Source organism: Solea solea, chromosome 2 (genome assembly GCF_958295425.1).
Source record: "Solea solea chromosome 2, fSolSol10.1, whole genome shotgun sequence".
NCBI lineage: Eukaryota > Metazoa > Chordata > Actinopteri > Pleuronectiformes > Soleidae > Solea > Solea solea.
Window position 1 is genome coordinate 18,288,004 of NC_081135.1, and position 27,533 is coordinate 18,315,536.

At 38.0% G+C, this 27,533-nt stretch overlaps 2 protein-coding genes across 2 annotated transcripts; both read right to left on the reverse strand.

The window, feature by feature from the left end:
• Positions 1 to 1,076: 1,076 nt before the first annotated feature.
• kpna3 (karyopherin alpha 3 (importin alpha 4)) lies at positions 1,077 to 18,725 on the reverse strand. Its single transcript, XM_058622127.1, has 17 exons — positions 18,464 to 18,725; positions 15,142 to 15,186; positions 12,316 to 12,405; positions 11,282 to 11,311; positions 10,924 to 10,976; positions 10,628 to 10,723; positions 8,621 to 8,706; positions 7,304 to 7,390; positions 7,040 to 7,209; positions 6,707 to 6,751; positions 6,461 to 6,592; positions 6,219 to 6,347; positions 5,697 to 5,801; positions 5,339 to 5,410; positions 4,849 to 5,011; positions 3,926 to 4,020; positions 1,077 to 3,832 (listed from the first exon to the last, which is right to left on the reverse strand). Exons 1-17 carry the CDS (start codon positions 18,530 to 18,532, stop codon positions 3,734 to 3,736), a joined length of 1,566 nt encoding a protein of 521 aa, XP_058478110.1. The 5' UTR covers positions 18,533 to 18,725; the 3' UTR covers positions 1,077 to 3,733.
• Positions 18,726 to 19,853: 1,128 nt separating this feature from the next.
• spryd7b (SPRY domain containing 7b) lies at positions 19,854 to 27,533 on the reverse strand. The gene is made up of 5 exons (XM_058623442.1): positions 27,375 to 27,533; positions 26,493 to 26,609; positions 23,949 to 24,115; positions 23,113 to 23,215; positions 19,854 to 20,941 (listed from the first exon to the last, which is right to left on the reverse strand). Exons 1-5 carry the CDS (start codon positions 27,478 to 27,480, stop codon positions 20,844 to 20,846), a joined length of 591 nt encoding a protein of 196 aa, XP_058479425.1. The 5' UTR covers positions 27,481 to 27,533; the 3' UTR covers positions 19,854 to 20,843.

A 27,533-nucleotide genomic window follows, 5' to 3' on the forward strand; every position in this document is an offset into this window, starting at 1 on the left:
GGTATAATGTTCTGGAGAAAAGTCTCTGACCAAATCTACATTGCCAACTAGGCAGGTCATTACAATTTAACCTACTGATAGCAAACTCTATAGTTTGATAAAATAAAGATTATTAATACTGATTTTCTATGACCAATGCAGTTCAATCTATCTATAAATTCTTAAATTATTGCAAAAATGTCTGTTATGTTTTTCCAAATATTCAAAAGGCCAATTTTTAAAACCTGAATTGTGCAGATTGTGTGTTCTAAATGGCAATTTCATTTATATAGCACACATAACTGGCCTGACGACCTTAGAGGACTCATGCAGTCGTAGTCAGTGGGAAACTCAAAAATATAGTGAATCTAAACCACTGTTAATGGAGTAATATATTTGTGTTTACATGTGCATGTTTTGTTAATTCGGACTGCTGTGTTGTTAATGCAGATGATAAGGAGAAATGTAGTGTCAACTGTTGTTTCATGAAGTTGAAAAATGAGCTGAATCTCTCATTTATTTTCTAAGGATTGCTATGTACACATTACTGGTACTTTAGACACATTTGTTTAAGAGTACATAGTGCATAACATACAAATTAAAAAAGGACATTCAATTTGAATTTTCACTCAGGCCAACAAGGTGGGACCTTTCCGATTTGTTAAAATTTTGCCTGAAGGTACCTACCAATGATTGTCTTTGTACATGCCCCCAGGCTGTAATGAGGATACAACAAACTGATTACCATACAGCAAACCTAGGGCCTGTTTGCTGTAGATCTGAGTTGAGCCGTGTTCATGTTTCACTTATAGGCATGATTTCACACAATGCTGTTTCTTTGATCACATTGCTTATCCAAAGGCCCCAGTGTTCACTATCTGACAACACACAGTCAGCAAATTTAAACTACACTGGTTCCAGAACAAACATGTTCATACAATGAGCTTTTTCGGGTAACTATGACCTTATTTTCAGTCGGTAAAAAGTGTATCTGTCAGACAAACAGTCTGGTATTAAGTGATGTTAATTCACACTCGCATAACTTACACGTAACGGCTGCTGTGTGCGTGAATCACAACACTTACAAGCTCAAAGGATCCAGTGGCTGAACATCAAGTTTATTTTGGTTAGGATCAGAAACACAGATCATGTCCTGAGGGTGAGATGAGAGGCAATGATATCAAAATCCCCTGACTGAAATATGGCAATGATTGTTTACCGTGTACGGGGAGAAGAGGGTTGTTGATGAGTGAGAGAAATTGTGCATTCAACGTTCAATGGGTTAGACTGCAGGGGAGCAGTTACTCTCAACAACAGAGAGCAGGACTGGTGATTAACTCCAACACCATGGGAGCAAAACCTCCCACATCTCCAGTTGCTGCAAGAATACCTTCTACTCAATAAAACCTATTTTTAGTTGAAATGAAAAACAAAAGGCACAATGATTTTCAACTCATTCTTTTCTTTAATATGCACAAGAGTTGAAAGCATCAATGAGCCACCTTAAAGAGAAGAATTCAATCTAAAATTTATAAAAAGATATAAACAATCAGAGGCCAAAACGCTGTCTGTTGCTTTTCTCCCATTAGTTTTTTTTTTTTTTTATTTAAAACAACTTTTCATTAGCAAGTAAAAATCTTGCAACAAACATAAGCTTGTATCCAATTCAGATACAAGACAACAAAATTGTAAATCTTTAAAGTGGCTCGGTCTATTCTGCTAGTCCATGACTGTACACCCTCTCTATGGTTTTGTTCAGTAATAAACAGCTAGTCCCAAAAAAAACAAGCCTGGGCTGCACATAACAACCCCACACAGTATTTAAATCCCCAGTTTGATGCCCACTCCCTCCCCTGCTCTGACCCTCTCAGTAGTTAGCAGCCATCCAGAGGATCAGTAAGTCTTGACACCTCAAACCCAAGCCTATACACCAACTGGGACATGGGACGGTACATTTTTAACAGCCCATCACCACTAAAAGAAAAAAAAAACAGCCTGATCCATTTCATCAGCATGTCATCACAATACATATGCAAATCAAACATGAAAACAATAAAACAAAGAAATATTGCTCCGACAAAAACAAAAACCCTCCCCAGCCATCTTTGACAGTAAGGTTATCGTCCATCCAATGACTGTCAGCTGCAGCAGCTTTGTACAGGCTTTATGTAAATATATTCATATATTCATTTGATGGCAAGGAGAGATACACATCACATTTTTGTACAATTATTCAAATTGAATGATGACATGTGACCTCTTCATCGAAAGTAGTTAAGTACTGTAAATGTCAGGACCTGTACTCCAAGTTTAGTCTTCATCGAATAAAAGGTCCCTTCCTGCAGGCAGACATTAACATGCCTCTCAGACGTGTGCATAAGACTAAAGAGAAGGAAAACGCAAAAACAGACATATGGAAGCTCCACAGACTCAATTAGAAGAAGCTGAAACTTGAAACTAAAATATCTGAATGAAGAGAGAATTAACCAAAAAAAAAATTAGATAAGCAATTCTAATCGATTTTAGTTTCAACTTGTAATTTCTTTGTAACCCGCCTGGTTTCACATTACAGGGGAGTCCCGGGCACACAGTTCAAAGGATCACAGGCCGTGACCAAGATCATGCTGCGGACATGGATGTCGTGTGGGGGAGATAAACGCTACAGCCGACATGTTCCCTTCCTCTCAAGTCTCTGTGCCTTCACCTAAGGGTGCTTACTCCCATGGTAGGTACTCACATACCACCCCCACCCCCTCAAAAAAGAAAAAGATAAAAACAAAAATGTTGTTGCTCCGCTGAATCAGGAGCTGGCAATTAGCAGGTCTTACACTTTTCTTGGGACAAAAAAAAATAAAAATGGCATTTTCTTCACATTTTCAATTTTTTTTTTTAAACATACTTTGCTTTATAATTCAACAGTAGTCACGTTAAAAAAAGTGACATCATCGAGTCAGAAGTCATATCAGTCAGTTTACCATGGAATCCTCCTTTTTCCCCTTCACCCCTCCCCCTGCCACAGGACTCTCCTGGGAGGCCAGTGGGGGTCCGTGGATAATTCATGGCTTAGCTCTGGGATTAACTCTTTAAACTGGGTGAGAGAGGGTAACTGGGGTGCCAGGCCATCAAGTATCGACGTGACTAAGTGTGTCGATGTGTGTGTGTACTAGAATATTAGCGTGCGTGCACATGGGTAAAGGAACACCAGAGGACAATCAAGGGAAGGGAGAGCACAAAATAAACCACAAACAAACCGCAGTATTTCTTCCCCATAAGTGATATGATGGCTTCAATGCACACAAATTCTTGGGTGTTCAAAAGTGTGTACGTAAATATGTGGGTATCTGTGTATGTCAGTGTAAATGTCTTGTGTTTTTGTCTTTGTGAGGACTTGACATTTGGCAATTAAATCTTGCCCTGAAGATTTTTTTTCTTCCGGTTTTATTTTTGTGTGATATTTTGATTTTGAAGCACTGGCTGAGATTGCCGACAATCCTCCCCAATGCAGGTTGCCAGGTGGTGATGGTGCCCGTTGAGTGAACAGGACTCCTGATTGGTTGCAGTGTTCTGTGAAGGATGACCTTATAGAAAGAAATAAACCCCGCTGTGCAGAGGTGGGTAAATCCTTCAGTGGTAAGTAGAAGTGATTCTAAGTAAATCCTTCGGTACCAGGTTGCCAGGTTGGAGGAGAGATGGATGAATGTCTGGGGTGATTGCAGAGTACCCGCGCAGCTGGTTGAACCAAATGTCCTGGCTTTTAGAAATTAAACTCCGAAGTTTGCATGTTGGAAGCTGGATCGAAATTGAAGGTTCCTCCTTGAGTGGTATCAGGGATCAAAATGGGATCTTCATCAATCTAAAAAGACATAAGATCGCAATTAGGAAGTTATTGACTGTAAAGGAAAAATTATTAAAATCAACAGAGTAAAACCATCGTTGATAAACTCACATCATCTCCTGAAAAGTACTGATCAATAATCTCAAAGGCTAGTTTGTAGATATCTTCATTCTCATGCTGTTGCAGATTCTCTATCTTCTCCAATCCTGTAAAAAAACAAGCAAGATTTTGCCATGTTGACTCACCATGTTGTTGTGAAAAAAAATGAAAAGAGGAAAAAAGTACATGGTATAAAATGCTACAGCACTCATATGGACTATAGTAGTTTTGGACCACTCCATGGTATCAGTGCTTCCCCCTGACCCCCCTTGAAGGTCAAGTTAACTTTATTTTATTTTCTCTATAGTGCCAGATCACAACAGAAGTAATTTAAGGTTACTTTTCCAAGGTATAGACCTGAACAGGTCTAAACTCAACAGCCTTATGTTATTTATCTTATTAACACAAAGGAATGTCACTACATGGTTGCGCATATACAATCTGTATTGTATCACACACGGCGGTCTTCTGGCCCGATGTGGGGGCACGCATGCACGTTAAAAGGGTGCCCCCATTAAGAATGGGGGCACCCTATGCCTACATATGGACTGAAAAAATGGAGGAGTTAAGGGCTAAGTTGGAGGGGCAAGGGAGGAATGGGATAGAGCATAAGTGATAAGTTGCTTGTTATATGGTAAAATCAGGTCTACACAATTTCAGGCTTCTACTGACTTAAAATAATTCACCTCACAGGAGGCTAAAAACAAGTTCTGTGATGACAATTATCTTGACATTTGACCACCAAAATCTAAAAAGATCATGTCATTGAAATAATATAATCCTGAGAGTGTCCTGGAAATATCACAATCAGAAGGAATGTATTAAATGTATTTTGTGAGATCACCGTGGCTCTGAACTCTTACAAACAGTAAGTAAAAAAAAAAAAGTAATTCGTAAAATAGACTTAAGAAAACCACAAACTGCAGGGAACACACCTCCACACTCCTCAATAATCTCAGCAATAGTGCTCGCTTCATCTCCTGCCATGATCAGGATATTCTTCAGGCCGTCCAGGACAACCTGCACCACCTGTGAGTCCTTCACTGATAACAGGTTACAGAATGGAGGGATCACATTCTGCTCCACCAGGAACTCCACCTACACAAACCCACACATACACACCACATCCATACTTGATTACAACACAAGTACATGGTTACAAATGTACTCATTCACACACAATGAGCTTTCAGAACTTCAAAACATGAAGTTCAGAACTTCAAAACATGATACATACATATATATATACATACATATATATATATATATATATATATATATATATATATATATATATATATATATATATATATATATATATATATATATATATATATATATATATATATATATATATATATGCTATTGCAAATGGCAATAGCAAATGCACTTCTTCTACACTACTAGCTGTAAAGCTCAGCTCACCTGGTCTTTCCTCCCACTGATGGTAAGGTTGCTGATGGCCCATGCTGCCTCCTTCTGAGTGCCAAAGTCACCCTGCAGAGAGACAGGCTGTTACTATGATGTGCACACAGCAGATATTTTCTACATAACCAAAAGGCACACAGTGGGGTAACTGGGTTACATTTGCATTCAGCGTTCACTTCATTCATCAGAAGTTGTGTTACTTCTCACAGTACAAAACATAGAACACACATACAGCAATACCAAAATGACTATTTTAGAATTTTAGAAGGTATCATCTGTTGAGACAATTCCACATAATGAGTAAAGCATTTAAAGCTCAAGAAATGTGTTTTCTGCTCTTGCATCACATACAAACCTTTGCCAGTTGGTGAATGATCATCGGAATCAATCCAGCATTGATCACGGCTTGAACCTGCTGCTGGTTCCCAGCTGTAATGTTGGAGAGGAACCAAACTGCTTCCTGCAAAAGACACCAATCACAAATTCCAATTTAATTTAATTTCAATGAAAGCAGACATGAGTCGAGGGTGAAGATATTGGTCAAAATGTGACAAGACATAATTTCAATAGTCCTCTCCATTTCAACGTTTTTATTTCAGTGTTTTAGTCTTGAAAAGCCCTATTTTTCCATTAAAATAAACATCAATACACAGCAGTTTGCATTTGAAAAAGTAAGGGTATGCATACATGAACAGAGCAGCCTCTGATATCTTATATATTTACATCCCAAGAGTGAAACAGAAAGGTCGCATAAATACCATGAACTTTAGAGCAGTTCCCCATGCAAAAACCTTACTGAAATTGGCTTGTTAGACCACTAAAAAACCAGACTCACAAGGTCAAATAAATGAAAACAATAACACAGAGGTTATCATACCTTGTTAATCTTTTCCTTAGGATGTGTGAGGAGGTTGGAGAAATGTGAGAGGACGTCACAGTTGAGCACAACCTGTGTTTGTTCATCTGTCCCTGTCACAATATTCCCCACTGCCCTCAGAGCTGCCGTCTGCAGTTTTTAGGACAACAGAATAACACAAAATAAAAATAAAAACTTAGTTTGCAAAGAATCAAAGTGATCTTCAGCTCACGATTTCAATAGTCAATAAAATAGAGACTCGCCTGGACTTTCACCTCCTGATGACTGAGAAGAGGCACAAGAAACGGAACAACTCCAGAGTCGATGACCATCTGGATCTGCTCATTGCCTCCGTCCGTCAGATAAGATAGAGCCCACACTGTGTCTACTAGAATCTTAATACAGACACATAAAACTTAAGTTCATAAACTGACCATGTGCACCAATGATACTGGTAACAATTAAAAAATGGCTCTCTAATATGACCAATTCTTTTCTCCGATACTTACATTTATGTCGGTGTGATATATTAGCACACAGAGGGCGGGCAAAATCTGGAGGGAGAGAAAAATAGGTTGAGCGTGGGTTGAATGTAGACAGAATAATAGATGGGATCAGACTAAGTCAAAAGCAGGACAGAGTTAAAAAGATAAAAACTGTCAAAACCAGACTTCAAATGGTGCTACAAAGGCTTTATAGTCACCAAGTCCCCTGGGAGGATGAGGCTGATTTGGCGACTGATATCTGTGTGTGACTCAGCCTGCAGTGACACAGTCAACTGCAAAGCAACACATCCATCTGTCTGGCACATGAGGGTATGAGGCATGCAAGCACACACACACCTCTTGCACAGTCTCCATGGGCGGTGGTGGATCCTTGTTGCGGCAGAGGTTGACAATGACCCAAGTGACATTGCGGAGGAAAGTAATGGGGACTGATGGGTTAATGAAAGAGAACAGGGGCTTGACCACGCCAAGTGAGATGACATAATCTCTGCACTGTGGACCATCACCTGGGCAAGCAAAGGGCAGAGGTCAACATTACTCTGCGGAATCACTTGTATGCCATATACAAACATGCACAAACTTGTGTCTCTCCAAACTTACCTATAATGTTTCCTAAAGCCCATACAGCTTGTTCACAAACATTTTGGTGGGGGGAGTGTAGCAGCCGCAGGAAGAGGGGCACGGCATCTGGACATGCAAACATCAAGATGTCAAAAACTCTCCCTGACTGTGTCGTAGCTCCAGAATGAAGTGAAGAAGCTCCTTCACTGGTCCTTGACATTTGTCATTGTTAGAGAATAGTGGTAGTAGTGGTAGTGGTATTGTTTCCAAATCAAATTTGCCATTTGAGACAATGCAATTAGCAAATCACAAAGGCTGCAGTTTGATCCTTTTATTTTTGATTGATCTCTACAAATTAAGTAAAAATAAGGATTCTATTCATGTGTGAACTGAAACTGAATCGTTTGTTTATTCAACTAATTGTAGAACAAAATGTGCTTAGTTTTCATATATAATCCTTTAGGGTTCATATGAAGTGTATTTACTTTTTTTCTGCCAGCAATTTTGAAAGGTTTTATTTGAGACAGCATTTCATTCATTCATAATAAAATGTTTGTAATTTGTTTTTGTTTTAAATGTGAGATATAAGGCTATGCAAGTTAAACACAACATTCGTTGTAGTTCATTGGGTTGAGTTGGTTTATCGAAGTGAATCAAACCTCATGTCTAGGGGTTTATTGTTATTTTGTTTTTTTTTAATTTTGCTCATGTTTTTCCTCAGATTGAGACTCCTGGCTCACAAGCAATGTGATGTGTCTCATGAACTTTATTTATTATTGCACCCAAACTCAGCACTATGATGCACATTTTGCACTGCAGGCTAATTTCTTGCAGACTGTTATATTTGATTCAGGGATGGTTCATCTGTCCTGATCCATTTATAAAATTGCATATTTTGCTGGGTTTTTATGACACAATACTTATGACCTTTTTGCATCTTGCATCTGGCAAATACTAAATACTATAAATTAAACTAAAACTAAGCATTTAGAAAAAATAAAAAATAATAAAAACTAGCAAATAAACACTCTTAAAACTGACTAATTTAAAAAACAAAAAGTCAAAACTAAATTAAAAACTAAAACTAATGAAAAAGCCAAAACTATTCTAACCTTGGTCTACAGAGAAACAAAAATGTCACAAAAAAACACATTGCCGTTTCCCACCCTCCAGTCATATTTTTAGTAGATAACCTAGCTCTGATTTTGAAAAATGGCCATTCTAAGAAAAAAAAAGGAAAGCATGACTCAGGGAGCGAAAAAAACCCAAATATGCTTGCTTGGCAGATTGGAGACGGTACACAAACACAGACTAACGGGCTAAAAGTGGCGACAACAGAATGCAGGGTCGACTTACTAGATTTAACCACAGCCTGAGTCTGTGCTGAAGTCCCAGACGCAATGTTGGTCAAAGCCCAAGCTGCTTCAAACTGAAGAGAGGGGCTGTGGAACAGGAAACAGCAGCAGGTAAAAACAAAGAAAGTCTGTTTTGATTGTGGAATAAATAATGATTTACATCATTTTCCGTTGCTCATTGAGCCCCTAAGCACCTAATACACTAGGCTTTTTTAAGTTTGTTGCTGATGAGAGGATGGTTAAGTTTCCTACAATTAGTTTCTTGAAAAATAAATTAATAATCAGTTTCACATTCTCTGAAACCCCAGTGAAACAGTTTATGTGGCGGATGCTGCAATGGACACATCATTCAGGCAGAGTGGGGGGAAAAAAAGGACCAATAACACTCTAAGATCTGGTCTTCACATCACCCTCCACATGACTGCTAGTAAATCATTAAAAATGATAAAAACTTAATCATTTCTCTGCAGTTTCTCAGATTTTGGCTGTGGACAGAAGAGATTAATTGTATTCCCTATTGTGCATTCACTGATATAATTTGAAGAATACATCATGTCTACTTAGGGGTGGGCAATATGGCGAAAATGATAGTAAAGCACATTATTATTCCTTGATTAAGTTGACAAATTAAAGTGGAAATTACTGAACAGAAAATGTTTTGGTGGTTGAACGTTATGCTTGATTAATTTATGACTTCTCAGAGAAGCCCAGTGAGCTGGCTCAAATTTGGTAATCAAAAAGGTGAAATCGGTTTGTTATTTTCCAACAAATAACATTTTTAGTTTTCAAACATTTGTTTTCTTGTTTTTATGACAGGTGGTCTTTATTTAAGAATTTGTTAATCAAAGTATAAAGTTTTTTTCTTACAAGGAAAACACATTCACAATTTTTTTTACATTGATTGAACCGAATTTTGATTTACTATTTTGCAAGTTACTGAACAGTGCAACCAAACTATTAACCTATGTTAAAACATAGCTGTAAAAAAAAAGTGTAAAAGCATTTAGGCCAAATAACATTTCTGAAGTATTATGGTTTTTATTTAAAAGTTTAACAACACCTATACAAAGGTTGTGAGAGTGCTGCGGTGCCTTTAGGAGTAAGAGCGTCAGACACAGATCTCGCCGCAGGATTGGAAAAATCTGTATGAACAACACCGTTAACGTCTGGGCTTTGCAAATAACTGCTGTTTGTGCCAAAAAGCCAAACTATACTCCATATAATGGAGATGGAGTTCTTTTTAGGGACCAACTACTCCGTTTTGTTTTCATTTTCTGCCATGGCTTCCCACTACACTCTGAATCAAACAGAGTGGGGAATGAGAAATCCACAACCCTGGCTGCGTCTATGTAAGAGCATAGAACAGCAATGGATAGAATGTGTCCTATAGACGCAACTACAATCTCTCTGCTTTGGTGGATCGTCAACACTTTCTAATCCTTCACAATCTAATGTCGTCATATTGCCCCCATTGTCTACTCTTGTAATGTCAAGTGCTGCTGCTTTTCATGCTGTGCAATTCGTTTGAAGTAATTACCTCATTGTATCCAAATGAATTAGCTTGCATTACTGCCTTAGTATTATAGCAACATAGTAGATCATTACTGTCTTCATCCATTTTCTACTGCTTTATCCTCCACATGTTACATAATCTATGATAGATAAACATGGGTTATTAATGCAAACTCAACATAAGCTTGTGTCTCACATAATGCAAATCTGTTGTGGGTTATCATGACAAAGTTGCTTCTAATGTCTTCCCTAAATGTTTTTTAATGACAACTAGTCCGCCCCCTACCCGAACATAAGGTCCTGGGATTTGGGGAACTCTGAGAGACAGGAATGCTGTTGTATTTGGCTTGGTCTGCCCTAGACTGAGAAAAACAGCTAACTGACCTATGTGCCTCAACACACTCTCAAGTGTGGACACAGTAGGATAAATACAACCTCACGAATAAACAGCCTTTGTTGCTGCAAAGATGGCAAACTGTTTTGGAAGCATACTTACTTGTCATCCCTTTCCAGGCATTTGACTAAAATGGGCAGGATACCAGACTTTATCAAGTCATCGATTGGAGGGTTTCTGTCGCTCGAGAGCAGTTTTCTGAAAAAAAGCAATGGGAAAACAATATAAATACAATCTATCTAAAAATATGAGGAACATCTGTCTTTTAATCACACAACTGTCCAATGGAGGCGTAGAGTGCCAAACTTGATATAGCTTGGAAAATAACTGCAAGGGTAGTGCACTAGTACTCAATAATAATAGCTGTTGTCTTTGTGTGTATTCTATCGGTCACTTACCTGGCTGCCTGCACAGCACTGAGCTGGATCACTGCGTTATCACTGGTAGCATTCTATTGTGACAAAGAGCAAAAACTATTATGAATAGTATAACATAATTAGCCAGTTAAGAAGCTGCTGCTGGTACATTTACTGCACAAAGGCTATAGACACTTGTTTAACTTGATATTTAGATTGTCATTATTCATGTAGTACACACACTGATTCTGCAGTATAACAACCACAAACATGCAGCTACAATCAAACAAAACAAAAAACTTCAGCAACAGCAATTTGGCACAGTAAATGACATTATTTTTTGTGCCTTAAACATGTACAGTACTGTACAGAGGACAGCTTGAAAGAAACAAACTCTTACCTGTAGGATGGCATCAAGTGTGACATTTTGCTGCACAAAGTGAAATAAAAAAAAAAACATTAGCACTATCATAGAGTGAGTATATCCTACCATCCACTAACAACAACATCATCAACAGCCATGAGTTTAGACACATAAGACACAACCTGGGCAAAACAGTGTATTTCCTTCAAGTCATCAAGACTTGAAGAATCTGGGAGAGGCTAGGAGTTGAGCCACTGCTCCTCCACATTGGGAGGAGCCAGTTGAGGTGGTTTGGGCATCTAGTCAGGATGCCTCCTGGGCACCTTACCCAACTGAAAAGATACCCGGAGGCAGATCCAGGACACCGGAGATTAATGAAGAGATTACCTAGACCTTAAATCATGACTCTGATCAACACATAATTCCCATTTATTTCATTGCTTAAAATTTAAAAGAACAAATACATTGAGTGAAAAACTGCACATATGTCACAGTATTGCTATATAAACAGTATATAAATTACCTGCTTTACTAGGTCATAAGTATAAAAACAAAATAAAAATAACACATAATTTAAACAACATGGTTATTTTATTCCTGTTAAGTATTTCCTAATTTATGGAATTTCTTTTGTAAATAATTTCAAATTTTTTCACAATTTCGAAAATAAAACATATTTTCACTGCCCAGATACAGTACCATCACAGCCCACTAGGGGGCCAAGGACCAAATACACACACACACTGCTGTAGATGCTCCACGAACATCTTTTATGACCTAAAGTTCCAGAATGGGCACTAAATAAGTTTTGTCATATACTTTTTCTATTTCAACTGGGGAAAATGTTTTCGTAATTTGTGTGAATTTGGCCATAGAAATTTGGAGAAATCAGTATTTGCTGTCTGAGTGTCTTCACATTTGTAAGGAAATCCCAGTAAAAAACAATTTTTTTTAATGGATTGCCCACATGATTTTACTGTCATGACCTGTTGAGACAGAAGACAAGACTTGCTACATCACTCTCTTCTAATAATGATAATTTCCAGGCTCAAGCATACACCCACACTTACTCCTTTGAAGTCTGAGTCGACATCAGAGTCCTCCAGACTCTCTTCTTGCGGGACATTTCTCTTCTTCAGTAGATGTTCATCTCGTTTGTTCTGACAGGAGGGAGGGGGGTAAAGAAGACAAGCAGATCAAAATGTTCATTGATGCATTCATGACTTATTTAATAAACAGTCCTTCCTTTCAAACTTTAACGTTCCACAGCACAGCCTAGATGAAAAGTCATTCTAGGTGGCCAAGTCTCAGAAATATGCAAATCAACTAATCTACAGAGCAAACAAACACTCATTTTTGAAGGACATTGAACCTTAAGGCACTCCACTATGAAGTGCATTAAGGCTCCACTATGTGAGGGCAGAAAGACTCACACGCCCATTAAAGTGAACATGTGAGTCATTGGTAGGAGGAGATTCCCTTGTCCTAGATTCCTGTGCACCATTCAGATGTGCGTCACTGATGACTAATCAGCTAGTGTAGTGCTTCTTGCTGCTCTGATCCTGTAAAATGGAATGTGCTGGACTTCAGACCACCTCATCACTCCACAACAGTGGCATATCGCATTCTAGTACATGCTTATTTGTCAGCAGAAGGGATGATGTGATCATTCAATGCCTTCTACACAGTACATTTTGCAGTGTTAGTGTAACAATATAACAGTTATGATTAGGACAAGATACAATCAGGATGTGTGTTAAATTTAACTAAATTAGTGTAAATAAGGCTTTTACTGTTACTTTAACACTGCTAGACATTTTTACTGTGTGTAAATATCACATTAGAACAATGCGATGCTAAGTGTCTGAATTCCCCAAATAATAATACATAAAAAAAAAATACCAGTATTTACACAGCAATAAGATCAATGGCATTTGGTGGGACACAATCAGACAAAGAGCCAAGCAAGAGCCTTAGTGCTCCACATCACCATGTCTGGGTTTTAGTTTCAACATTGGGTGATTTTCAAACAGCAGGATGCGCATGCATTGCAACAGCACGATGCTCATGCATTGCAACAGCATGATCCTGATGCCATTTAACAGCCACAGCCACCACTGTGTTTTGCCACTGGAAAAAACTAGTTTACTGCTGCTCCTGCTTCGGACGCTTCACCCATAATCACTTCTCCAGAAGCGCTTCCAGGAATAAGGTGAAAAAACAAAAATCACTGCAGATTATTCATTTTTGTCTTTTGCATCTTAATTTACAGCTTCATGTTATGAGTGATAATCAATAGTGGCACACTCGTATTAAAAAGGACTTGTAAAATCAATGTGAAGAAGCACAGCGTTTTCTCAGTGCAAAGTATGCCACTACATGTTAATCTTGTCTGTCATCAAATTGCTAGTTTTCAGTAATATTTGTACAGAGCAATAACAGCAGGTTGTGGATCTCCCTCGTTTAGTGATAGATCTATCAAATTTCTACTGCACAGCTCACACCAGAGCCCTTAGTAAGTCACCTGCCAAGTTTGAAGCCATCATGCTCCTTCCATCACCTGTAATGTCACAATGCCCATCAAGGAATTTAAAAACTACACTTCTTGTGCCCTTAGTAAGTCTGAAGCCTGTCACAAGACCCATTGGACAGTTATGTGATTAACAGATGGACTGACATTCCTCAATTTGTTGTATCAAAAATCTACAAATAAGCCTAAATCTAGATGCTCTGGAAACCGGATTGCAGCGCAAAACAAGACATTCACAAGGACAACACTTAAATAGTTATTGGCACCTGCATGCTTACTAGGGCAATCATGCAGATGCAGAGATTGTCCTGCTACCTTAACCAAGCCTCACAGCTGAATCAGAGTTGGTTTGTCTCAACTATGAACTCTCATAAGGGAGAATAATTCAGCTAAAATTTGTAGTGCAAATGTCTGGTTAATTGCACAAAATATATAACGTAATAGTGGAAGTGGGCTGGGTGAGTTGAGGATATTTGAGCTTGGTCACTTGATGTTTGGGCGATGTTTTTAATATCAATGACAAAGTAAATGTCTTCCTGCAATGTGTACCTTTTGCTTCCAGGTTCACGGAAATAAATGCTCAACTCTGAAGCTTTATCAACAGACCATACCTCTTAATCTTTCTAAACATAAAAGTGACTGTGCATTTAACTTCATTCAAGTTAAATGCCACCTGTCTGGAATAAGATGCAGGTTTGTAATACTTTGACTGAAGCTGGATCCAGATTTTAACCCTCATATGACCATCATGATAATCAGGCCACCTGGATTTAGTTTTGATGTTATGGCTGTAGAATTGTCTAAACATGTTCAATGAGTGAGTGCTTCTGCCCCTTTCTACCCCCCTTTCCAAGATAACTTCCAATATCTGGCAGTTATTCAACCATTGGGAATTACGGTACTGAGAAGCTGATGTCACAAACATATGACACACTAGTGAATCTTTTCTGAGATTGTATGGTCGTGCCGCAGAAGTCCTTAAGGCTACTGTAATGACAAGTATATGGGCGCAAAGCACTATTTTCCTGCTTTCCAGTATCCATGCATCTTCTACCGCTTTATCGTCCACATGAGGTCCATAGTTTTGAATTTTCTAAATATCACAAATGGTCTAGGAGTTGTGGTAATGATTATTTAATTAATTATTGTTTTTTATTATTGTATATTATACAATTTCCGACAGGCCTTGTGTGTGCTGATTACATAGACGTTTGCGTAGTTGCAGAATATAGTAAGATCAGGGATTTCTATTCTTGTTACTCTGGTGTAACATGGACATAAAGCTAGTACAAATGGTGCACTTAAACCAAAACCTATATCTGGGGCTAATGAATGTGTGTGTAGACATGTGTGCATCTTCTCTCACCTTTCTCAACTCAACCGTCACCTCATTTCGATGTCTTCTCATAGTCTGCAACACAAACAAAAAGAAACATTTAAGCAACTCAGCATTTAACACAGTGAAATAAATATACATCAAGTCTTTTGATTAGATAAGAAAATGGCCTAGATTTCAGGAATAATTCAAAAAGGCAAGTTCAAAGGCATTGGACAAATAAAAGACCACCATTGTTCTTTAAACCTCAAAAACAAGTGGGGAAATTAGTCTTAACAAATTGCTGGATTTGTGTGTGTTGAGTTTCCAGTTCATCCAGAATAGTTTGAGATGGTCTAACATCTTGTGACTAAAGAGGTTCATGTTGCCTTCCTAAATAGCCTGTTACGTAATCTGGGACAGTCATAACTCAGGAGGCTGCAGAGTGGTGTCTCCCAACCACTGCTTGAATAACAATAATGCCACTATATTGACCCAAACAGAAAATACTCCATTGCAAACAACATTAATGTAATAGTACAATCTGGACATTAAGAGAAATTAATACAACTCAGCTCAATTAATTCATTCAATGCCATAGGGTACATACATTTAACATTAGGTTACAATACATATATGCTTAAGTTTAAAAAAAAACTGCTAGAGCCCATGGAGGCACAAGTAGACACTAAAAAATGCAATTGTTTGCCAATCGTTCAGTAAATCATATTGGGTTAATATTACATGACCAATATAAACAGTAACCACACGTTTTTTTATCCATAAAAACAGAAGGATCTTAGTGATTATGACATAAAGTGAGTGAGACTTTACTGCTTTGGAATGTAAAGCTTCCTAATGCTGTCAGAAACAAGGAGTGCTGTTGTGTCTGACCTAAATATACAAACTGGCATTTTCTTCTGCGTTAGTATGAGTCATCCCTTTAGGATAACTTAAATTCATACAGAGGAGCACAAGAGGACCTAGGTCAGATATCTAACATGCCTGAAATAGCATCAGGAATGTACTTTGCTAAGTCCCCCTGTTATAGTAGCCATGTGCTTGTCACACTGACTAAGTTTCAAAACAACCACCTATGTGTCATCCTGTGTTCTGAGGCAATTCATGGTGAAACTCCAATCAGGATCCACCTCTTAGGTACCCATAGCCCATCACAACAACCAAACACAAGAATGTGTCTTCACATGTAAACAATTAGGCCAGAATATACTGTATGTGACACACAATTGCACACATATGTAATCTGAACAAATCTAGGTAGTCATGTCTACCGTTGGTCACTCATCTTGTCCTGTCTGAACATAACCTTTTTTTTTTATAAATGATTCAGTCACATTGAGTATAACTGTATTACTGAATATGTGTGTATATCATTTTAATGTATGATGAAAACTGAAATGTACTGCAAATCTTTCAAACTGTGGATTTGCAAGTAGGACCCATGGTGTTTTCCAGAGGTAGCCACAACCATTTCACCTGTCACTTTAACAGCATGGCCATTATGAAATTTGACAGCTGACCTAACAGAATTAGGTCAAATTTTAGGAATAATTAGGAATAGGAAATGTAATAAAAACACCACATACTAATTTATCATAGATAGATTATAACCAAGCACCAACTTCAAAAAGGTGAAATGATTTTACTTTGCAAAAACACCAGCTGCTTTCAGCAGCAACAGCACCTCAGAGATGCAAGCCTACATGAGGGAGACTCCTCTCTCTTGATATACTTGAAAAAACTTGAATTAAGCAGGGCTGTTTGCTTTGACCATTAGTTCACTGTGCTTTAAAATACAACCTAAACAACAACAGCCAACTCTACCGAGTGTTGTCAACACTCTACTGCAAGCAGCACTGTTAATAAAGTAACAATTACGAAATTAAAGTAAGTAATAAAACTGATAGTGACACAGGGAGAGGGTGTTCAAATATATTTTAACGAATTACAGGTCATTATAAACTCTTTTTTTTTTTTTTAAGTGACATCCCTACTTCATGACCACAATGCACCCATCTTAGTTATCCTACTTACAGCTGGATAACTCACAAGTTACGAAGCTCAAACTGGAGTCTTGAACAGGCCAATGTTCATGGCCTCCACAGCCATCAGATATCAAACAAATAGAGCACCTTTGTATTGTCAAACAGGAACCTCTAGCATCAATGATACATTTTTCTCCAAGATAACTGCTACTCATGGGATATTTTCTTTTTTCTGACCATCTTCTGTAAACCCAAAAGATAGTTGTGTGTAAAACTCCTGTGGCTGAGCAGTTTCCGAAATACTCCAGCTTGTCTAATATCATCACAACCATGCCACCTTCAAAGTTACTAGAATCACCCGTCAGGTTGTCTTGACCATGACCACATACCTCAACGCAATGAACTGCTGCCACTGAATAGATATTTGTGTGAAATCGTAGTTGGACAGGTGAACCAAAATAGTGGTCAATGCATATATGTATCCATCTCAAGCACACGATGTTTTCAGTGTTAGTGTACTTCACTACAAACAACTTGGTTTCCCTGCTTCACACACGTACTGTACAATATATAATCCGCGAGAGCAAATCTGTCTACCTCATTTATTTTACTACAAGTGTACCACTCTGCCTTGACCTCTCTGTACCACTGTTAATTTAATGTTCAGCGTTTCGTACGTCTATTTATGTGTCTGTACACATGGTTCAGGAGTTATTCTAAAAAATGAAGCTGTTTAATTACTCAGCTAGCAGCTAAGTGTTGGCTAGCTCACCTGTTTTTACACGCTAGCGCTCTACTTGACAACGTTAGCAAGCTAGCAAGGAGGGGCAGCGTTTAGTTAATCTGGATGTGGACCAACCGTGTAGCTTTAGTTAAACTTAAAATTCACGTTTTGCTACTAATGTCAATTGCATATACTGTTCGGGAGTTAACACTGGTATTAATGGAGGTCAGCTGGTTGTATAAACATGTCATATTGGGGTGCCGGCGAGGCCCGGCCTCGCTTGCGACCGGTGTCCATCCAACTAGCTAGTTAACGCTAGCTGACAGTGACAGCTACACTGATATTCCTTAATGCTATTATTTCAAAGGCTGAAATTGTAATGTTGACTTTTCGTACATGAGTTAACTCGGGAGACTTGGTGGGCGACTTGGCGTTCATTCGACATCTATCGGGTAATTATGGAGCGACATTGCCTACAAACAGGCCAATAAGCACTTCTGATGGCGAAATGCTCAAGATAGCTAGCTAACTGACTAGCTGGCAAGCAACTGCAGCCGGGGCCAGGCTCCCCAGCGAGGCCCTCAGACTATCACTTTCAACATAAAACTGATAAATTTACAATCGCTTTCCAAAGCCGACTCACCTCGACATCACGCCCCTTGTTTTTAAAGCTCTTGATGCGGTGGTTATCCAAGCCGGCGTTTTCTGCCATGGCTATATGGGGTTTCTCTACTGCTCCGGCTTTACGGATCTCCTTAGTGAACGACGAGGCACGGCAGCTCCTCCGCTGCTGTTGCTGCTGGACGAGGAGGAGGGGGCGGGCGTGACAGGGCGCAGAGTGAGGGGAGGAGCTAATCCATGAATAATATTAATATTATACATATTATTATTGTTGCTTTTATCATTATTAGTAGTATAAGTTGTCGTAGTTTGCTTGTGCGCTACTGTCTTGCTTGTACACTAAATATAGTTTAATTCTTTATTTTTTTATTTTTTTTTTCAAACTTCGACTTTGATAATTTTACATCAAAGGATCAAACAGGCCATTGATGTTCTTGGTGTGTTAATCAGTGTGTTTTATATACAGAACAATATTAAATATTCATTCGACTTCTAATTATATTTTCTGACAGGCTGGAAACACTGAGAGGTGCCTTCCACAGTTCAACATGTTCTTTCTTTCTATTTTTCGTCTGTTACCAAAAGCAGTCCTTTTTGGTTGGTTTGAACATGCATGAAAACTTTTTCATATCATATTATCGTTAGCTATGGATGTCGCGAAATGGCTCAACAGTGCCCCCTTAAGTCAGCCCCTGGAATATGTTGGTCCCGACTCCTAAAGGAAGCACATTTGAGAGGCTTATGAATCGGGTCAATAGAAGCAACAACAATAAAAAACCCTCTTGAAACCATATTTTAAAGCTTAAAGCTCAGCTTTTTTAATTTTGTGGTAATTTTTTTAAGTTTATGTTTTATGTTTTATCTTCAATATCTCCCCCAAGAAGATTTGAAGGTCCTATTGTTTTTGCTTTATCATTATTTTGCTTAAAATAGTGCCTTAAAGGAGAAACCAATAAGATGTCAGAGATGTGACATGTGATTGATTTGTGATGCTGAGCATGCACATTGTGTTTTGTACAATAAACGCTTGACAAGAGGTCTTGAAGAAGTGTCATTATTCCTCCGTTCTTATGCTACTTACTGGGTTAGCAGCGCTGAGCAAACTACCTCTGCTAACGGGGGTTGAATATGCATTAAAACTAATGATACTGCCTGCAGCCTCAATTGGATTTAAAATTTGTTAAACAATACAAACCTTAAGCACAATAGAAAATCTCATAACATGTGAACCAAAATATGTTTATGGTACAACAGTGACGCATGAACTCTCTGAGATGTTAACCAGTAGACATCGGTGAGGATGCCACCTTCATGGGTTGTCCCGTTTTCCATGACACAGTAATATTAAATTCACAAATTATTTTGCAGCAGAATTGAGTCCACTCAGACACAACACACCAGGACTTCAGAGGGATGCTTCAAGACACAAAAGGTTTATTGAATCAACAATATTTGGATTTGCTTGTACAGTAGCTTCACTCATCAAAGATAAGCAGTTGAAATATTTAACTTCAGCAAAGGATATGCAATGCCAATACAACACAACAGATCGACATTTTTAACCCACATATCTCTAATCAGAGAAAGGTGATATTAAGAAGAAATCACCTTAAAAATATTCCAGGAAAGTGTGAACTAAAGGGCTTTTCAGAGAGGTGATATGCACTGAGCATACCTCAGTGAAAACTCATAGACTCTTGATACCCCCTGGAATGTGCCCTGGTGTCAAATGTAGTTAGTATTCAAAACCCCACTGTCTGGACAAATTCAAATCTAAACAATCATGCAACATCCCACTTAAATTGTGTTTGTTTTTTAATAAAGAAGAGCAAACATGTGGAGACATTGTTGACTGATGTATCCATATTTAAAGCTGATCCTCGATTCAAGATGGTGAAAAAAATGTAATTTATTTTCAAAGCAATACATTTGTAATTCAAATAAATAAAAATAAATATAGAGCGTAAGCTGAGATGCCAGTATAGCTGGTGGGAAAATATGCATTGAGAAACATGTTCATAAAACAATGCCAATCAAACATGGCTTCCGATCCAGGCACCTACATAGAGAGACAGAATGTAGGCAGCAAGTGAACGTGTTTCAGTTTAATACGGGATCATTTAGCATTGACAGAAGGTAATAACTTGAGTTTTCCATCAGCAAAGACTGAAGGCCATTCATAACCAACCCATGATTGGAAATCCGGACTTCTTCAAGGATACTCCATCATCAGTCCAGAGCAGCGGAAGAGAGGCAAGAGTAATCAGGGTAAAACCAAAGAACAGGCAGTCAAGCCACACTTGAAGATAACATTGAATTAAGGTTGAACTGTAGTGCCACAGAGGTTGCAATAAGATATACAGGATGACAACGTAAAGTGGAGTCGAAGCTCAAGTGCTTCCTTAGAAGATTTGTTGTTCAAAGAGGATCTTCTCAAACCCTTGTGGAGCAGTGTGATAGAAGTCACTGAACTGGCAGTCTAAGATGGCACTGTCGTCCACTGCAAAAACGAGAGGGGAAGCACAAGCTTATACATCATTTACATGTAAACCAATTCAACCTTTTTTTCTTTATATAATTACCTTTGAAGCCACTGCAATTTTCATTAAAATTTTTAGTATTTTTTTCAAACACTCGAAAAAAAAACATCCTTAAATATTCTCAATATGATATACAGTATAATCTATCCAAACTTCTGTTGTCTTTGTTGACAGTGGGCTGAAAACACTACGAACAGCCCCTGCTGTTTACATAGTTTGACTCATAAACTTTATTTATTCATGTCACTACCTTTTTTCCAGTTCCAGCCGATTTACAGGTCAAAATGTCAAATGCAAAAACTCATGAGTAAACATGAATAAGTGTTACAATTTATACTTAAAGCCAAGGTCCAGTGAGCAAGAATTAGTGACATATGGTGGTGAGGCTGCATGTTGCAACAAAGGAAGGACTTCCCTGTTCACCCTTCAATTTCCAAAGCGCTTTAGGGAAACTATGGTGGCTTCAACAACCTGATTGGTTCTAAGCATGTGCAAAAATGTAGCTACTTCCTGTTACCATTATTGTTTTACGACAGCTGTCAAATAACTACTAAAATTACAGATAACATTATGTGTGTGATTATTTTATATGAATTACTGCCAAAATTATCGAAAACATAATACCATATGTCAATTAATTAATTAATTAATTCATTCATTCATTCATTCAAGGTATTATGAACGATAACATAATACCTTATAGCGTGTTTCCATCATGGTCATCAGTGTGGTACAGTACGGTACAGTTTGGCCCTCAGTCAGCCTTGTGTTTTAACTGAGAACAGTACCTTTACTCGGTAGGCGTGGGTGTGCACTGTGCCCCATGGCCATGTCAGAGAGATACGTAGTGTGACGTTGGCAACGAACGACGACATCAAACCCGACACATCAGACAACAATGGAGGACATCCAGCAGCTGTTTTTTTTTTTTTACTGCTGGATTTGTGGCCGTTTGTCTCAACATCAATCAAGACATCAAGCTTTGTATAAGAACAGACTGCGGGCGTTGAAGAAACACCGGCCACAAGGGAGTGGCGCTTTTCTGTCACCTAATCGTAAATGGAAGGGTTGGGGACGGTTATTTTGGTATTATTCTGAATAGAAACACAAAAAAGTACCGTGCTGTACCAAACCGAACTGAAAAAATTAAAATGAATGAAAGATACCATAGAAACACAAATTTTATACACCTACTAAAATTAAATATAGTACTATATTATTTTAAATCCCTTTTCCAGTACAGATCTGGTAGTGACAGTGGCCTTTGCATACCAAAAAGGATGTTAACACTTTCACGATTCTCTCCCTTCTCCCACTCACTCTGCATTTTATGATATAGTTTATACTGAATGATACATCATGATGATATGAATTGACTTGATCATAATGAATTTTGAATATTGAAAATTGAATATCGTGTATCTCAGAAATATTAGTAGCTTTTTGTTGTGAGTAACCAAAATAAAACTTGCATGTGTTTATCCGAGGTGCAAAGGTTGTCTTCTTCTTCCAAAAGCTTTGTTAGATTTGTCTCAGACTAATCACTGGTGGGTACATAAAAATCTGTTTGTGGTCAAACGAGAAACGAAAAAGCCTTCTTATGACCTACACCAACCACTGTTATGCAAAAATGCATAAATACAGCCCTCCAGTGGCATAAAAATGTAACTGCTACACTAATGACAAATCTGAAAAGCACTTCAGATTTATGTAAATGTTATTGACAAGCTATAAAAAACAGTAAGTATCATCAGGGTTCTCACAGCTTGAGCATCACAATCAGGGACTTCAAATTCAAAGAGCGAAACTGGCATAGTTTTGAATGTGGATCAAGATAAATTACTGTTACAACTAATTACTGAAAACTAGCAAGCTTTAAAATATGTCACAAGCAATCTGTGCACACTCACAGACAGTGGCATATGGCCCTAAAACTTACATTATTATACAAGAATATTTTGTTTGAAATGACAAAATAGATAATACTGTTTATCATTGAGGAAAAGAACATTTTTGAAAATAGACACAGAAGATTCAAAGCAGTCAAATATACAGTATATATATATATATATATATATATATATATATATATATATATATATACACTGTATATTCTGTGCAAAAAACTTACCATAAACAACCGGATATACAGTGCCTCGAATCCCTGAGGCGGGACAATGCATGTTCTTGCCATTCAGATAGAGATTCATCTCAACGTGGTCATATGTGATGCCCTGAGAGCATCAGACAAACATGGAATTACTAACAGACTCTTTTAAATGCCTAGATTTTTAATTCTGGTCTGGAGATTAAAAGTTGATGTGACCATTAAAATACAAGTGCCAAGACACTGTTATTTATTCTGTTTATTCATCTACTTGTGTTACCTGGAAATGGAAATGATTACTTTCTACAAATTGTGCACCATTAAAAAATATATAAAAGTAAAACAAACCATGTTTGAGACTTGTTTAATCCCTTATACCATCTACAGTGCATAAACTGTCTGTGCTAATAAAGACCACATATTTCTGACAGCTTTATAAGCACCTGGAATTTACAGGTAAAGGTAATATGTTGGCAAATAGCAACTTATGTGCATTTGGCAAACTGAGACAAATAGAGGGCAATCCAAGCCTTATTAGTGCATGTATGACAGCATTACTGTGTGCTCCAGCAGACCTCAGACAGAGGATTAGTCTGTGGAGTTTGTAAATACTCACAAAGGTCACATGTGTGTTGGAAGCACATGACACAACCCCATATGTAGACAAGACGGATATTAAGAAATCCCTCAAGTATTGGTACATCACCTTTACTCTGCATCTAATTATTTCTGTATGATTGTCAAACAACATTATCTCTATAGAAACATGTTGGCCTGATTATATTTGCTCCATAGGTTTTGTGTCTATGTTAATTGTATTAGTTCTAATTATTTTGACAGGATAAACATTTTCTACTTACAACAATGTCACCTTCCTGGGGAAGGCTGTTGGCAGGTAGACGATTCTTCTCTTCATTATTGTGGTACACAGTCCCATCATGCCTCAGGACTAGGCTGTTTGTGTCTCTGCCCATAGGCACTTGATTAAGATTCACTTTTTGTGTGGCCACACCAATGCCCCACACACCTAAACACACCAAGTAAAAAAAACAAAGTCTGAATTGCAAGTTGATGAAAAAGACGGGCTGATTTTAGGAGAGAGGGAGAGCTCAACATGCACAGGATATTCACAACCAATTTTACAGTAAAATCTTGACTTGGATGGCCTTACTTAATAGCCCCATTCACAACTGGTATTAACATCCATCCTCAATGATCAGATTACATGTGGATAACTCTAAATATGACCATTCACACCTGGCAATAAAATGAGTCCAGGATGCATCTGATGTGATGCTTTGACCACATGAGATGACTGTGGTTATGAAGTGATGACTGATGTCATAACTTATTGTACAGATGTGTCCACTGTCAACATGTTTGTCTGTGCATCAGTGTGTGCAACTGTGCAAGTGACAGAGAGAGAGAAAAAAAGACGTGCAATCAAGTGAAACAATGCTGGTGATGCTGCTGTAACATGAAATAAAATTTCAACCATTAAAAACTGACTCCTAACTGATCAGTGAAAAAAGTCTGTTAAAACTACAGCAATCAGAGGTCTCTCATCCGGAAAGTGGCCACACAGGTCCAAATGTTTTTTTAATCAGTTTTATAGTGAGGCAGGATTGGGAGCATTGATTCAGACCCAAAATTAGCACAATCAACAGGTGATTGGATCATTCAGGATAAATGCCAATGGAACATTTTAGGAAGTGTAGGTACAGAACTATAACAAACATAATCTCTGCATGGAAAGAGTTCAACTGTGGACAAGGGAACTTTTGGGGAGAAAGTTTGAAGCATTTTCAGATTCAGGTAACTCAACAACTCAATGAAGGTCAATGAAGCTTTAATCCAGATCTCCAATCTCCTGTCACTGACTGAACTCCAGGCGTCATAATTCCAGAATGTGTTCACCTTTTGATTGTGCCATTAGCCTTGGGGTGTGATCAACATTTCACTCATACATTATGACTGTTTGAAAGATGTATTAAAGGAACGTGACATAGAAGCAGATGTGGCCACATTTTAAGACAGTTTTATACAGTGGAGGAAGCTACAAATAATTTACTAACTTTTTCTTGCTTCTGTGTATGGAATAAGCCTGCAACAATATGCATATCGAAACGGAAATCATGACACTTCAACCAACGAACCTGTGTCGCGGTTGGAAAAGGCAGAATCAACATGCCCCTTCCAACTCCCAGAGTTTGTGCTTCCAATTCAGATATAGCCTTATGAGCTGTCAGTGATACCAAACTATTTAGTTAATATTTAAAGAAAAACCATAAGTTTAAATAAGTTGAAGATAAGTTCTCTCATCAAGCCTCCTACAACTGTGTGTCATGTGACTATGTTTCCAATCATATGATCAGTGAGCAAAAGTTTGGCTACCGCTAATTCAACAACATGAGGAGCGGAGGAAACATGGCTAATAACATTGAAATTGCAGACCCTCCTAGTTCATTTAAGTCAGCAGCAGTATGGGAGCATTTCGTCTACCCAGTAGAAAACAAAGATGACAATCTTATTGTCGACAAGTCCCACATAATTTTTAAGTCTTTTAAAAACTTCCCTGAGTGACGGGCAACACGTTGAAATTGTCGATGCACGTTTAACGACACCATCCCGAGATTAATTTAAGTGGGGAATGGAAGAAACGCCTACTGCTGCAGTCTAAGCTGCAAAGCGTATTTCAAATGAAGTTACCGGGCAACAAATTCGGACCGGGTTTTTCATGGCACTGCATATATGCCCGTTTGCGGTGGTCGAGAATGAGGGGTTCAAGTATTTGCTCAGCAGCAGCCACATGTGTTCCCAGTGAGAGGGTTTTCCACTGCCAGGGACAGGGGACACTGTCACATCACATCCTGCAGCAAGCCTCTCACCAGACAATGTGGACATGATGGTGTTTCTGAAGAACAATTTTCATCTTCCTTGAATCAACTCTGCAATGCATTGGTTCTCTTAAGAAAAAAGTTGTTTTGTGGTTTATGTGGTCAATGTTTACATATTTGTGGTTTACAGACAGTTTGTTTCCTAAACTTAAATAATCTCCAAATTTAAATTGTTCAACAGTATTTTGTTAGAGAAAAGAGAAATGTTTTTTTATTGGTATATAATTTCTGATGTACAGCACAGTATGGAAGTCTGTTACTTCAGAGTGAGGAGATTATTTAACAATAGTTTACATATTTATTTACTGTGTTACAAAATGTGAAAGCTCAATGAACAGAATTCCACAAGCTACAAGTAGTCACAAGATTGCATATGAACTAAAAGCTACAGTGAGGAAGAAGAATCAATTTTGACTGCTAGGAATGCACCAGAAAATAACAATTCAGAAGGGAAAAAAGAGAAGTAATGAAAACAGGGCAGCCATCAACATGAAGTCAAACACCTACCAGTGGACTGGATCTTGAACTCAAAGTAACTTTTGTTCTGGTGAAGTGGAGCATTGGCCAGACAGCCTCCAAGGCCACATATCCTACGACCACACTTTACAATGACTACATCTGTGCCTGCACAGGAAAAAAGAAATCAAGGTAAAAAGGCAGGATAATTCTTCAATACAATAAAACTACAAAATATGTGTATTGAAACTTGCAGCTGCAAACATAACCATCTTTTTATTATAAAACTAAAAGATGCAGCCAAAATATTTTATACACACACACACACATACACACATATATATATATATATATATATATATATATATATATATATATATACATAAATATTTTGATATATATGATAAACAGTATGACAAACAGTAGCATAAGTGGGAAAATAAATTAAACTTCAAATTACATGGAGCCCATATTGACCTTCTTAAATGTGTTTAGTTTTGCTGGCTCCTTTTATTATTGTCTGCAAAGGTGTTAAAATGGAGATGCAGCTCAAAGTTTGGTTTGCATTCTGTTTAACAAAAAACAGCCGAGTAGAAACAAATGGTCATAGTGCTTGTCTTAATATATGGAACTATGGAAACATTTCATATAACGTTACATAGAAATATTTACACAAATACCAGTATTAGATAATCACCGAACTGAAAGATTCATGTCTAAGCTTCAGAGAAGCTGCAGCACACTTTTTTGGTGTTGGTTGGAAACCGAAATTATACAGAAATTCATCATATTTAGGATAGTTGCAATGACCATACACAGCTAACTAGCAGCGTAGTTAGCCATCTAGCTAATGACGGAAGTAGGAAACCAACATGTCACAGCCGCGAGTAGACACAAAATTTCTTTACGAGTATCAAAGACAAACTCTCTTACCCATGTGATGAGTGTCCAGCTGGACAGTGGGCATTTCTTTGAGGGGAATATGCCCGGATCCGCCATCTCCGCAGCAGCCTAGACAACACGTAAACATCGCTGCCATTATCGTCCGCTGTCACTAACCAGGCTAAACATCCGGTAATAAACTCATATCAT